The sequence below is a fragment of the Sapajus apella genome, unplaced genomic scaffold (assembly GCF_009761245.1).
Source record: "Sapajus apella isolate SASKATOON/1434 unplaced genomic scaffold, GSC_monkey_1.0 scaffold6, whole genome shotgun sequence".
Taxonomy (NCBI): domain Eukaryota; kingdom Metazoa; phylum Chordata; class Mammalia; order Primates; family Cebidae; genus Sapajus; species Sapajus apella.
In genome coordinates this window covers 68,456,901-68,470,011 of record NW_022436946.1, presented here as the reverse complement: position 1 = coordinate 68,470,011, position 13,111 = coordinate 68,456,901, and the positions used below count along the sequence as shown (strand labels likewise).

The 13,111-nt window shown below is 34.8% G+C and overlaps 1 protein-coding gene across 1 annotated transcript in view; it reads left to right on the top strand.

The window, feature by feature from the left end:
* BCKDHB (branched chain keto acid dehydrogenase E1 subunit beta) overlaps window positions 1–8,603 on the top strand; it is a 97,684-nt gene extending 89,081 nt beyond the window's left edge. Inside the window, exons 7-9 of the mRNA XM_032275434.1 lie at window positions 1,223–1,320; window positions 3,379–3,489; window positions 6,676–8,603. Coding sequence (XP_032131325.1) covers window positions 1,223–1,320; window positions 3,379–3,489; window positions 6,676–6,696 — 230 coding nt within the window. The 3' untranslated portion in view covers window positions 6,697–8,603. The remainder of the gene's footprint in view (window positions 1–1,222; window positions 1,321–3,378; window positions 3,490–6,675) is intronic.
* Window positions 8,604–13,111: the final 4,508 nt, after the last annotated feature.

Here is a 13,111-nt window from a genome sequence, read left to right as displayed (position 1 = left end):
ACTGAACTCCAGCCTGGGCAACAGATGAGACTCTGTCTCAAAATAATATAATAATAATAGCCAGGCACGGTGACTCACACCTGTAATCCTAGCACTTCGGGAGGCCGAGGCAGGTGGATCATCTGAGGTCAGTTCAAGACCAGCCTGGCCAACATGATGAAACCCCATCTCTACTAAAAATACAAAAATTAGCCTGGTGGTAGTGGTGTGTGCCTGTAATCCCACCTACTTGGGAGGCTGAGGCGGGATAATCATTTGAGCCTGGGAGGCAGAGGCTGCAGATTGTACCACTGTACCCCAGTCTGGGTTCACAGAGTAAGACCCTGTCTCAAAACAAACAAACAAACAAACAAACAAACAAACAAACAAACAAACAACTCAAGAGGGCGTTTCAGCATAACTGGGTTATCAACTTCCTACTCAATTTTATTTTGAAATTCAGTTTATAATTTTCTCCTAGATTCAGCCAACTGTATATTGCATGTACTTGGTTGGGCAGAGAAGTCATAAAATGGTTTTCTCTCAGATACCAGTGGCTTCCTTTGGCTTGCTAGAGCTGATTCATTTTTTCTTTTTGAGGTCTGCAGTATTCAGTTTTGAAAATTAAGGTGTTGTTAGTGGCTATGATTGATGAAGTGTTCATAGATGTAAGGTGAAAAAATAGAATGTACTTTAAAAATTGGCCCTACTATTTTGTCTCCTATTTTTTGAATCCCCATAAATTTGCTACTTTTTAGAAAATTGATCTGAGAACGTAATTTGATTTAATAAAATTTTATCACCTGTATTAACAATTTTTAAGAACAATTTTAGAGTTACAGAAAAAGTATGAACATAGTACGAAGTTCTTAGATACCACACACACATAGTTTGTCTTATTAACATCTTACATTAGTAGAATATAATTATTATAGTTAATAAACCAATATCGATATGTTCTTAATTGACTAAGTTCATTCTTTATTAAGATTTCTTTTGTTTCTAAAGTTTATTTCTTTTGTTCCAAGATAGCTGATTTTTATACATTTATATTGCATTTATTCATCTGTGTGGTAATGTCATAGAGCCATATCATAAGTGCTATTTCTATTTTAAGTAATATAAAATTTAGATAAACAATAAATAAAGCTTTGCTACAATGAGGTTCTTAAATTCTTTTATGCACAAGTGTTACCTCAGAAAAAAATAACGTTGTTTATTTTTTTTCCTGTTCTGTATTTAGTGGAACAGGTTCCTGTAGAATCGTACAACATCCCACTGTCCCAGGCCGAAGTCATACAGGAAGGGAGTGACGTTACGCTGGTTGCCTGGGGCACTCAGGTGAGTAGCATTGATTCCAACTGTTAAAACCTATGTTGTGCTTGGAAGCTCTCATTTTAAATCCTGATACATGAAAAATGGAAAGCAATGTTTTCTGTATATCTCAGATTAAGTCTGGTGCTACTGATGCTCATTTCTTTTTTTCCCCAACTTTATTGAGGTATAATTGACTAAAATTATATATATTCAAGGTATATATGTGATGATTTGATATATGTATACTTTGTGAAATGATTACCATAATCAAATTAATTAATGCATCCATCAACACACATATTTACTATTGTGTGTGTGTGTGGTTGGGGGTGGTGGTTAGAACACTTCAGATCTATTATTTGCTCCAGTCACTGTGCTGTGTATTAGATCCTGAGAACCTCCTCATCTTATAACTGAAGGTCTGTAGTACTGATTTCTGAGTGAAGGTGAGGTGTATTTATATTAAACTGTAAGCATGTGGTAGTCATAAATATGTTGCAACAGTGTATTAAGTAAAAACACATTTCTTTTGAAGTATATTTATACCCACGTTACTTTTGCTGCAAATTACTTATAATCTTTTTCATCACATTTCCTGCCATCTCTCATGGTTACTTTGCTGGCCATGTGGACCCATCCTCTGATCCAGACTCAGAATTCTATATCTTTCTTTTTTTCCAGTGACCCTCTCCACTGATCCAGTTCATTTCCCCCCAGGCTTGTTGTCACATTGCTCTACCTCCCAACTTTCTCTCTGGCCATGAACTCCTATTTCTTCCACTTGTCTCTCTCCTTCTTTTAAAGATACGGTCAATTTTTCTTTTTCTGTATAAAGGAAATCCTTATTTTAGGAACTTTAGGGCAACACAATATAAAGAAGATAATAAAAATAGATTTCAATATCACAAGCTCCTGCTCTCCTCTCCTTTTGATTTTTGGCGTGGAGAGCTATGGTCCTCATGGTTTCTCTCCATCAGTGAGGTAACTGTGCTGCTTGGTGAGTTGTATTCCATTGACAGTGCCCTTGGAGGCTGTGGCAAACCTTTTTGCTGTCCTTCAGTCCACTTTTTAATCCACATCTCTGTTACTCTCAGCTCATGACCTTACTTCTCTTTTCAGTAGGGAAGTTAGGGTGTATTAGGTATTAACTCACATGGCTTGCTCTTCCTTTTGCTTTTAATTCTTTTCTTCTCTTTGTCTTTGAAGAAGAGGTGTCTGGTTTTCATAATGACCTCTGCAATATCTGTTTCAGACTGCATTCCATTTTATCTTCTCGAGGACTGTGATCTATTAGCTAGTCTCTCTCTCACTTTGCATCTTCAGTTTTCCATTTCTTGTTGCTGTTATTCAAAAAGTTCGTCTCTCTTCACTAAAGAATTCCTCTCACTGTAAATACCATTGCATCTCCTTCCTTTTAACACTGAACTTGAACAACTGTTTTCTATTGTCTATATTTAATTTCTTAACTTCATTATATTCTTGTACCTGTGAGTTCCATTCCCACTAATTTACTGTTTTTGTCAATGTTACTAATTTAGTTGTTTAAATTCAGCTCTTATTCCTGCTATGGTATGTGATACTGGCTGCCATCCCTGTAAAATCTTTTCAGCTTCTGGAATATACTGTCTCTTGGTTTTCTTTCTAGCTCTTTAATTGTTCTTTTTATCCCCCTTTTTTTCTTTCTTTCCCTTCCTCCCTCCCTTCCTCTCCTTTCTCCTTCCTCTCCTCTTGCTCCATTTTTTTCCTTAAATGTTGGCAATTTTTGCTCTTCTCCCTCTACATGCTTTCTACCTACTGGTGTGACTGTTTACCTTCTGTGTGCCATCTTTGTAATCAGTATCTGTGGTACTCACTTCTCTCTTTTTCTCTAAGCACCTCTTTCCATCTGTTTTCTAGATGTCTATACTTATTATTTTGGCAGAATATGAGATTCAACATATTTAAAACAAATTTATGAATTCTCCATGCAGATCAATTCCTGAAACTTTAAATACTATTTCTAATAGTGATGTCAGAATTCAGCTAGTTTTTCAGGCTGGAACCTTTGTAGTCATTCTCTGCATAATTTTCTCTTTATTTCAGGTTCATGTAATTCGGGAGGTAGCTTCCATGGCAAAAGAAAAGCTTGGAGTGTCTTGTGAAATTATTGATCTTAGGACTATAATACCTTGGGATGTGGACACAGTTTGTAAGGTATGAATGTAGTGGTGATAGAATGTCATTTTTCTAAAACCTTTGGCCAAATATGTTGTATATTTGCAAATAATTCTTTTGAAATTGTGAGCTATATGAGCATTTTCAAGTGATCTAAAACTTTTGAATTTGCAACATGAAAGAAAGTTATATAAACAGCTTCATGCTCAAGGAAACAAATCACTGTATAATTTTCTATTTCCCTCCAGTAGTTTTCTCTGTTTAAAATATTGCAAAACTGAGTCCATGCAGTCACCTTGGGTTGAGTTGTGTGAGTCATGGAGCATATCAAGGATACCAATGGCACTTGTGTTTTTGGCTTCTTATTGGTTATGGTTCAGTAATCTAGGTTTAATTTAGGTAAATGAAATGGTTTGGCTGAATTTTCATTTATCTCCAAAAGTAATGGTGATGGATTTTTTTTAAAAAATGACTCTGTATGTCGTCTTAATACTGTGGATTACAGTTTAAGACTTATGTGGAGATTCTGGCTGCTCTAATTTACAGTTTCTGTCTAAATAGTCTCATGACCTTTGGCCTGATTACATTGATCTTGTTGTTACTATTAAGATTTACAAAGCCAATTCCCTCTTAAGAATATAGTTTAGTTCTTATTTACCTGTTTATATCCAATATCTTTCATATCAATTTCAAGATAATTTAAGAAGTATATATTTTCATATTGATACAAAGAAGGTTAAGCACTCTTTTTGTAATAGTGTGATCAATTAAGACTAACTAAATGTAATTGTAAATTATATGTACCTAGTCTTAATAGATTAGTACAGTAGATACATGTCTAACTGATACATGTACAATTACATATATAATTGTGAAAAATAATACATGTCATTGTCTAGGTAACAGTGACATGTATTATTTTTTCTTGATTTACTGCTATAGTCCTAAGACCTAGGCTATTTTATATTTACCACTTTTAAGAGCTTTGGCATTCTCATAGCTTTTGCAGGCTATTTCTTGGGTTAGTTAATGAAAATAATCTGCAGATACTACTGCTATAAAACAGGCTATTTCTTTGGTTAGTTATATGAAAATAATCTTCAGGTACTACTGCTATAAAAGTATAGCCTGGGATTTTTTTAGGTGAAGAGTGTTTTAAAATTTAGTAGAAGATGTAAGATTTCTTATAGTAAATGTTTCTGAAGACTCACTTGACACCATCTAAACACTTGACATGCTTACAAATGGCTTCAACAATATCCTGAGCCCTTCTATTTGTAGTTGCTGTAATTAAGAGCACTATTTCAGATTGAGTTATCATAGCTACATAAAAATAATTTAATGCTTATTGTAGGCATTTTCAAATCAAGTCAGACACCAGGTTTTCTTTCAAATAGCCAAATGTTCCAAATTATAGTTAAACCAGAGTTGGCTTCTTGTTTGCAGCATGTATTCACTATTTATCCTGGGGTTTGCATTTTTAGTGTAGATGGTGCTTCTGTATGGGGATATGATATTTTCTCATGGCGCAGTGCGGGAGTGTTCATATATAGTCAGGGCAAGCACTTTTATGACTTTATTTACGTGTGTGTGTGTGTGTGTGTGTGTGTGTGTGTGTGTGTGTGTCTACACCTTAAACATTCAAAAAAGATTTGTAGCAGCTTATGGTAAAGCACAAGTATACAAAGAGAGGAGAGGTAGGAGAAGAAAAAAGGGAGAAATTGTCTATATTTATGTTGATATCAGTTTGCTTTTTCATCACTGTATTGAATCTACTGGTTACATCTTTGTCTGATCCTAGAATGCAGATACATTTTCCTTAGGGCTCTATCCTACTGGGAAAGATGAAAGAGGAGACAGGCTATCTCTACTGAATGAGAAAGTGATGCATCAGACCTCTGACTTATTAGTGTCATTATTTTATTTTGTTTTGGGATGCTTTCATCATGTTATTTTTCCAGTTGATGACCCTCCAGTTGTGACAGTGAAAGCCAGCTTCTTGACTGCTTTGGGTCCAGTTGAGACTCTTTTCATTGCTGATGATATTACCTCTCCTATTTTCTTTTGATGTATCAAAAGAGGGAAAATTTTGATATTTAGCTTTTTCCTCTTAGGATTTAGAGATGACCAAATATTTATATTGAAAATGAGGATTTTTTTTAACCCCCAGAGTGAAGCTTTTTAAATTCATCTTGATGAATTCTATAGTAACCAAAATTTATGTTATAATCTCTTTTAATTAGTTGTGTTTTATCAGTTGTTTTGTCTTATGACTCATTATTTCCTCAGTTTTATTCATTACGTGTCAACTAAACCCCAGTATGTATCTTTTGGAGTGCCTAATTGAGAAAAGAAAGCATATTAAAGGCAAAAATGATGGTTGAACACATACATTAACACTCTGCACAGTAAAATGATTCTTGGACACTTGAGGAATTCATACTTCTTGCTTAATCCTTGATGCATGGTTTGGAAGTTATAAACCAAAATAAATAGTTGCTCAGGAATGGAGAAAGCAGCAGAGTTTTTGAATGTTGCTCAAGGGAGTTACAAAATTACAGACTTAAATGGGCCTAGAAACCACAGCTAGTTTTTCCACTCAATTCTGAACCCGATAGTAAAAAGCTGAGCTGGAGACTTCTGAAAAACACAGTAGAAAATTCTTGAGTTTGAGGTGCCTAAGAGATAGAGACCTACCCTGTCCCATGGGTGTGTGATGTGTGTGTGTGTGTGTGTGTGTGTGTGTGTGTGTGTGTAAGTGGAGTGGCTTAACAGAATCAGCTATGAGAGTTCAAAGCCCTGAAATGAGCGACAGATTGACACTGATGACCTATCACTGCTTTTTAGTTGGTGACACTTGCTATTTGGTCTCAATCAGGTGTATAGAATCCAGGTGTATAGAACCCATGTTTTGTGGGGCTGTAGTGACAGAATTGAAATTTGAGGGGATTTAAACACATACTTGACCTTTCTGTCAAGATATTTACCAAATTCTAAAGCTGTGAATGGTGAAAAGTAAGCAGAAAATATCTGGATAGTGAAGCTATCACTTGATAATGCAGCAACAAAGACCAATCATACTCTCAATTGAAAGCCATAGAGAGTTAGGTCTTATAATTAGAGTCAAAGCACATGTAGACCAGGTCATCTCAAACTCACAACACAGCCTCTACCCCTCTGAGTTTCTTAGTGAATTAATGTACCTTTACTCTATCTGCCCAGCAGAGCAAGGAGTCAATCCTCTAATTATCTGGAACTTCTATGAACCAGCATTCAATAAAAAAATTGCTAAGTAGATGAAGAGACAGGAGTATTTGATCAATAGCAAAGAGGAAACAAACAAAAAAAGAAACAGCTGATCCAGCTATTGGAGTTAGTAGACAAGGACATCTTGATTGTTATGCTTAGGAACATAGAGAAAAGAAGGAACAAAAGAGGTAAGAGGTTGGAGAATTACCCTAGAGAATTGGGGGTGTGTGTGTGTGTACATGTATGTATATGGATCAATTAAACTCTGCGGAGCCATCAAAAATATATATATCTGACAATAAGAACTCAATGGATGAGTTTATGACATATTAGACTCAGTAGATGATAGCAATAATGACCTGGAAGGGTAGCTAATAGAATATGTTCAAATTGAAGCAGAAGTCAGAAAAGAGGATAAAGCACATTTGGGATCTGGTCAAAAGATCTGTTTTATATACGATTTAATTCCAGAAAAAGAAGAGAGAGAAAATCAATCAGCAACAATATCTAAAAGAATTTCTTGGGAAAGTTTCAGAACATCATTACACAAGCTTTGTTAACCTTTAAGAAGATTGTGTTAAAAGAAAACCACACCTACATACACAGTGGCATGACATCTTAAATTTCTGACTACGCTAGCCTAGAATTCTATACCTAGTGAAAATATCTTTTTTAAATGAAGATGAAATAAAAATAGTTAAGGCAAACAGAAATTGAGAGAATTATTGCTAGCCGGTCTCAGTAAAAGAAGGTACTGCAAGGGAGCTCCCTTCGGCAGAAGGAAAATGATCCTAAGAGAAAATACAGAGGAGAGCATAACCTGTAGCCCAATATTGATTGTCTGAAAAAGTTGTGATAATTTTCTGTGAAGTTTAAGTTAAATATATGGAATTGAAATGTAAGACAATAAACACAAAAGCCAGGGGTTTTACATAGAGTTAAAATATTCTGTTTTTCTAGGATTATTATGAAGTGTAATGTTCTGATTAGGTTATAATCAATGATACAAATTATAATTGCTAATGTAACAACTGAAATAACAATGAAAGAATGCATATCTAGCAAGTTAATAAGAGAACTATAAAGTAATAAAAATATTTAGTTAATCCAAAAGAAAGAAAAGTAGTAAGGATAAAAAAGTGGATGGATCAATAGATAACAGATAACAAGATGATATAAACCCAAATATAGAAGTAATTAAATACAAAAGGATTAAATAAACTTAGTAAAAGTCTAAGATCCTCAGACTTCATTAGAAAAAACAACTACTGACACCACACATAGCTTAAAAAGGCATACTTTAAATATAAGGACATCAAAATGTTGAAAATAAAGGGATGGAAAAAGAAAGCTGGTGTAGATATACTAATTTCAAATAAAGCATTAAGGCAAAAAGGATTACTTGAATGAAGAGGGGCATTTCATAATGCCAGAGGGACCAGTCCACCATGAAGATATCTCATAATCCTATTTTGTCCTCAATAATATAGTTTTAAAATAAAAAAAGCAATAAACTAAACAAAGAAAACACAGAACTCAGAAGAGATACGAACACATTCATAGTTACAGCAGGAGATTTTAAGACATTCGTCTTAAATGTTGCTTAATCAAGCAGACAAAATATTGTTATGTGTATAGAAGATCTGAACAAAACAATTTGTAAACTTGTCCTAATTGTGTACCAAGCTATTCCAGAAATCATTCTTTTTAATAGAATATGTAGCATTTATCAAAATGGCCAAATGCTGGGCAATAAATACAACCTTAAAAAATTACAAAAGCTTAGAATCATTTAGAGTATGTTCTGTAACAATAGTGGATTTGGTTAGAAATCAAGAGAAAGAAAAGGACAACTGGAAAAGCTTCAACTTCCTACAAATTAAGTACTTTACTTCTTTTTCTTTTTTTTTTTTTGAGACAGAGTTTCACTCTTGTTACCCAGGCTGGAGTGCAATGGTGCGATCTTGGCTCACCGCAACCTCCACCTCCTGGGTTCAAGCAATTCCCCTGCCTCAGCCTCCCAAGTAGCTGGGACTACAGGCGCACGCCACCATGCCCAGCTAATTTTTGTATTTTTAATAGAGGCAGGGTTTCACCATGTTGACCAGGATGGTCTCGATCTCTTGACCTCATTATCCACCCACCTCGGCCTCCCAAAGTGCTGGAATTATAGGCGTGAGCTACTGCACCTGGCCCAAGTACTTTACTTCTAAATAACGGTAGATTACAAAAGAAACTAAAACAAAAATTAGAAAAGAGGCTGAACTGAATGTTAATAAAGATATAATATATCAAAAATTTCAAGGAGCAGCGCAAGCCATTCTCAGAGGAAACTTTATAGCTGTAAATACATAAATTTGGGAAATAATAAGAATTAAAAAAAAATTTATGATCTGAATTTCCATCTCCAGAAAGAAAATCAAACCTAGAGAAAGTAGAAGAAATGAAATAATAAAGAGTAAAAATTACTGAAGTTGAATCTGTAGAATAGAGAAATTTAATAAAGTAAAAATTTAGATCTTTGAAGAGATTAATGTAATTGATAAACTTTTAACTAATGGAAAAAATAGAGCAGAAACAAATGACAAATATTTGTTTGTATGATGTAGAGCCCACAGACAGTGGTAATATAAAGGGGATGTTATGAATTATTTTATAAATAAGTTTTGAGTAAAGCTGACAATTTCCTGGAAAAACATAAATCATTCAACATTGATACAAGGGAAATTAGTAAATCTAAATAGTTGTGATCTATTAAAAAAATTAAATGTTATTAACTCCATACAAAGAAAACCCCAGGCCTAAATGGCTTTATTGGTGAATTATCTAAAATATAGTCCTTATGCACACCCTTACTGTGACATGGTAATTGCCCCATAAACTGCATACCTCGACCATACCTTGGCTTTCTGTTGAAACTGCCCTCTATAACCCTAATGTGAAAGGCAAGCAGTCCAAACCTACGCCATCTTGGCCCCCAGAACTTGTAATAAGTAACTAAGGTCTGTAATTTCCACCCTACCCAGACAATGTATAAACTAACGCTTATCTTGACTTCTGTAAACCACTTAATAACAATTGGAATGTCCAAAGTCCACTGGTCCTCGGAATGTTGGAAGCCCCTCGCCCTCACCCCCGCCCAAGAGGTGTTGTATGGGCATAAAAGGTCTTGACACCCTGCTTTCGGGGCCACGGGTTAGAGAGACTTGAGTCCTCCGTGGCCACCAGCAATAAAGACCCTGTAATTTTCTCTAGGCTTTGTCTCAGTGGTGATTTCATGCTCGCTTGGTTACAACATTACGGAGAGTGGAATCCAAGGGAAAACTTCCAAATTTTTTTTTATAAGGCCAGCATAATCTTAAACCTATTTAGGATAGTATAAGAAAGGAAAATTATAGACAACTTTTAAAATATATGTAGATCACGTAGGTAATGTTCATAAATATTTACAAAGCAGTTGATGCAATTCTTCATATTAACAGAAAACAGATAAAGAAAAACTCTGATTATCTCGATAATGCAAGAGAAGTATTTATTAAAATTCAGCATTTATTCATAATTAAAATTTCGTAGCAACCTAGAAATGGAAGTTAATTATCTTACTGTGATGAAAGGGTAGCTGCAAAATGCCTGCAGCAAAAATTATAATTTCGACAGCTTTCCTCTTGAGATTAGGACTATCTAGGAAAAAATTTAGTGATACTTACATCAGAACTTTGCACAGAAAATCACAAAATATTATTCAGGAAAATTAAAGACCCATAAACTAAAGCATATAGCGTGTTAGTCAATTTAAGGCCAAGAAGAGCCAGAGCAATCTTGAAGAAGAACAAAATTGGAAGACTTAATTATTAAATGTTGAGATGTGTTATTAGGGCTGTAGTAATTATAATATTATATAGGTATAAAAATACACAGATAGACCAATGTAATAAAATAGGTGTCTAGAAACAGACCTGCTGGTTATCTGATTCAGGACAAAGGTGACTTTGAAATTTTGAGAGGAAAAGGTAGTTTTTTTCCAATAGAGGATGTTGATTCATTTAGGTACTATGAAAAATAATTGTATTAACTCTTACCACACAAACATCAATTTCAGCTGAGCTGCAGATCTAATTGTGAAAGAAAAAAAAATAACGCTCTTGGGAGAAAGCACAGGTGAATATGTTCATGTGATCTTCTGCACTAATGAAACACTCACATTAAGAAAAGGCTGATAACATTGTGCTTTATCACAATTAAGAAAATTTATTCATCAAAAGGGCACCAATAAGAGAGTAAATAGATAATCTACAGATTTGGGGAAACTCAAGGAAACTTACATCCAGAAATATCAAGTACTTTTACAATAAAAAAGAAAAGACAAATATCCAATAGAAATACGGGGAAAAGAAAAGGTACACTAAATGTTGGCAAGAATGTGGAGCAGCAATTCAACTCTCATAGACTATTGTTGATAATATAAATTTGTACAACCATTTTGGAAAATTGTTTGGCAGTATCTATCTGAACCCTGTAAACTAGCAATTCCAATTCTTTATGTGTATATATGAAGAAATATACAAAAAAATAAACACAGAAATGTTCATGGGAAGATTATTTCTGCTAGCCCCACACTGTAAACTGACTACTCATCAACTAGAGAATGGAGCAATAAGAAGTAAATGTAATATTGTTCAGCAATGAGAATAAATGAACTAAAAATGTAATGGAATATTGTGTATTCATCTCACAAACACAAAGAAGCCAGACTCAAGTAAGTACATACTGAAAGATTTCATTTATATAAAGGTCGAAAATAGACAAAACTAATTGATGGTGTTAGATGTCAGACTAGTGATAATCATGAGAGTGGTTAATTATTGGAGCAGTGCTAGGGGGTTGCTGGTGACAGTTTCTTGTTCTCAGTGCTGATTATTTAGGTTAAATTTTTGAAAATTTAGCAGAACACTCGGTGCACCTTTTTTTTGCATATATATTGAACTTCAACAAAAAGTTTTTTAAAAAATAAAAAGAAGCTACATCTTCTGTTTAATTCATTTCCTTTCTTCACATTGTAGTGAGCCCTTGTATGGACTCAGGGAGAGCCTTGGTGTCCTTAGCCAGGAAGTTTCCTTTTATCATGCGGCTCTGTCCACACCCTTCCTTCAGTTTCTCTGGGCAACTCAGCTCAGTTGTCATGCTGATGAGAAACAGGAGCTCATAAGCAGGGCTGTTCTCTCCTAAGCCTTCCCAGGAGTAAGAACAGTGGTTAAGGTTATGGGCTTTAATGGACTTTCCTGCTGACATACAGACCACATTTAAAATGAGTTAAAAAGGAGCGGTACTCTTAACAAAGCAGTGGCCAGGCTGAATAGCTTTTGAGGTGCTGTCAAGCTTGAAAGGAAGATTTTTCTTAAATAAGGAGAAATTCAGAGAAGCTGCCTTCAAAAATAAGAACTTGTTTTTGGCAGGAGAATGAACGAAATGCTTTGAGAGAAACTCAGATTCTCCGGAATTATTGTCATTTAATCTAAAATCAACTGCATAACAGCAATGCAAAATAGAATTGAAGCACCGTCATTTACAAGGTCTAGGTGATTTTCACATCTATAGAGAAGAAAAAACGGACACAATTCTGACCTGTTTAAACTTCACCTGAAGATTAAATTATGGTAATTATTAAAATTTATAAGAATTTGCCTTTATAACATACAATCTTTTAAATTTCTCTTTTTTTTGTTGTGTCCTGCCTCCCAGATTAAATTCCAAAGCACATCCTGCTGGCTTTGCGTACATATTATGTCCAAAATCTGACCACTGCTTGATCCTGCTCCAGACTGCTGGCATTTGTCACCTAGGTTTTGGCCCTAGCTGCCTAACAAAGATGGTCAGAAGCCGTCTTGCACTTCTGACCATTACTTGCCATAGGCAGAGTTGATACTTTCAGTCTGAGCCATATCATAATATACCTTCTAGTCTCAAAAGGCTTCAGTGATTTCCCATTGAGAAAGAAGTCAAATTCCTTACCATGGCCTATAAGAATATAACTGATGCCATCTCATTCCACATCCCACTACCCTTTAGAAAACGTTTTTTCCCCAGATATCCCCTTTATTCACTCTGTTATTCTGTTAGACACTACTCAAACACCATTAAGGCCTTCCTTGACCAGCTTATTTGATATTGAATCCTACCAAGACTTCCTTTCATCTTTTTCTTCTTTCCTCTTCTCTGTAGTGATTAGCATGAGCTAAAATATTATGTAATCTTGTTATTTACATTGTTGATCTTCCAAGTCCTGTGACAGCAGAGATTTTTGTCTTTTGGTTCAAAAAGTCCCAGTACCTGCAACAATGCCTGTCATAGGATTAGTGCTCAATAAATACTTGCTGAAAAGTTACAAATATTAGCAAGAGAAAGTTTAACAATG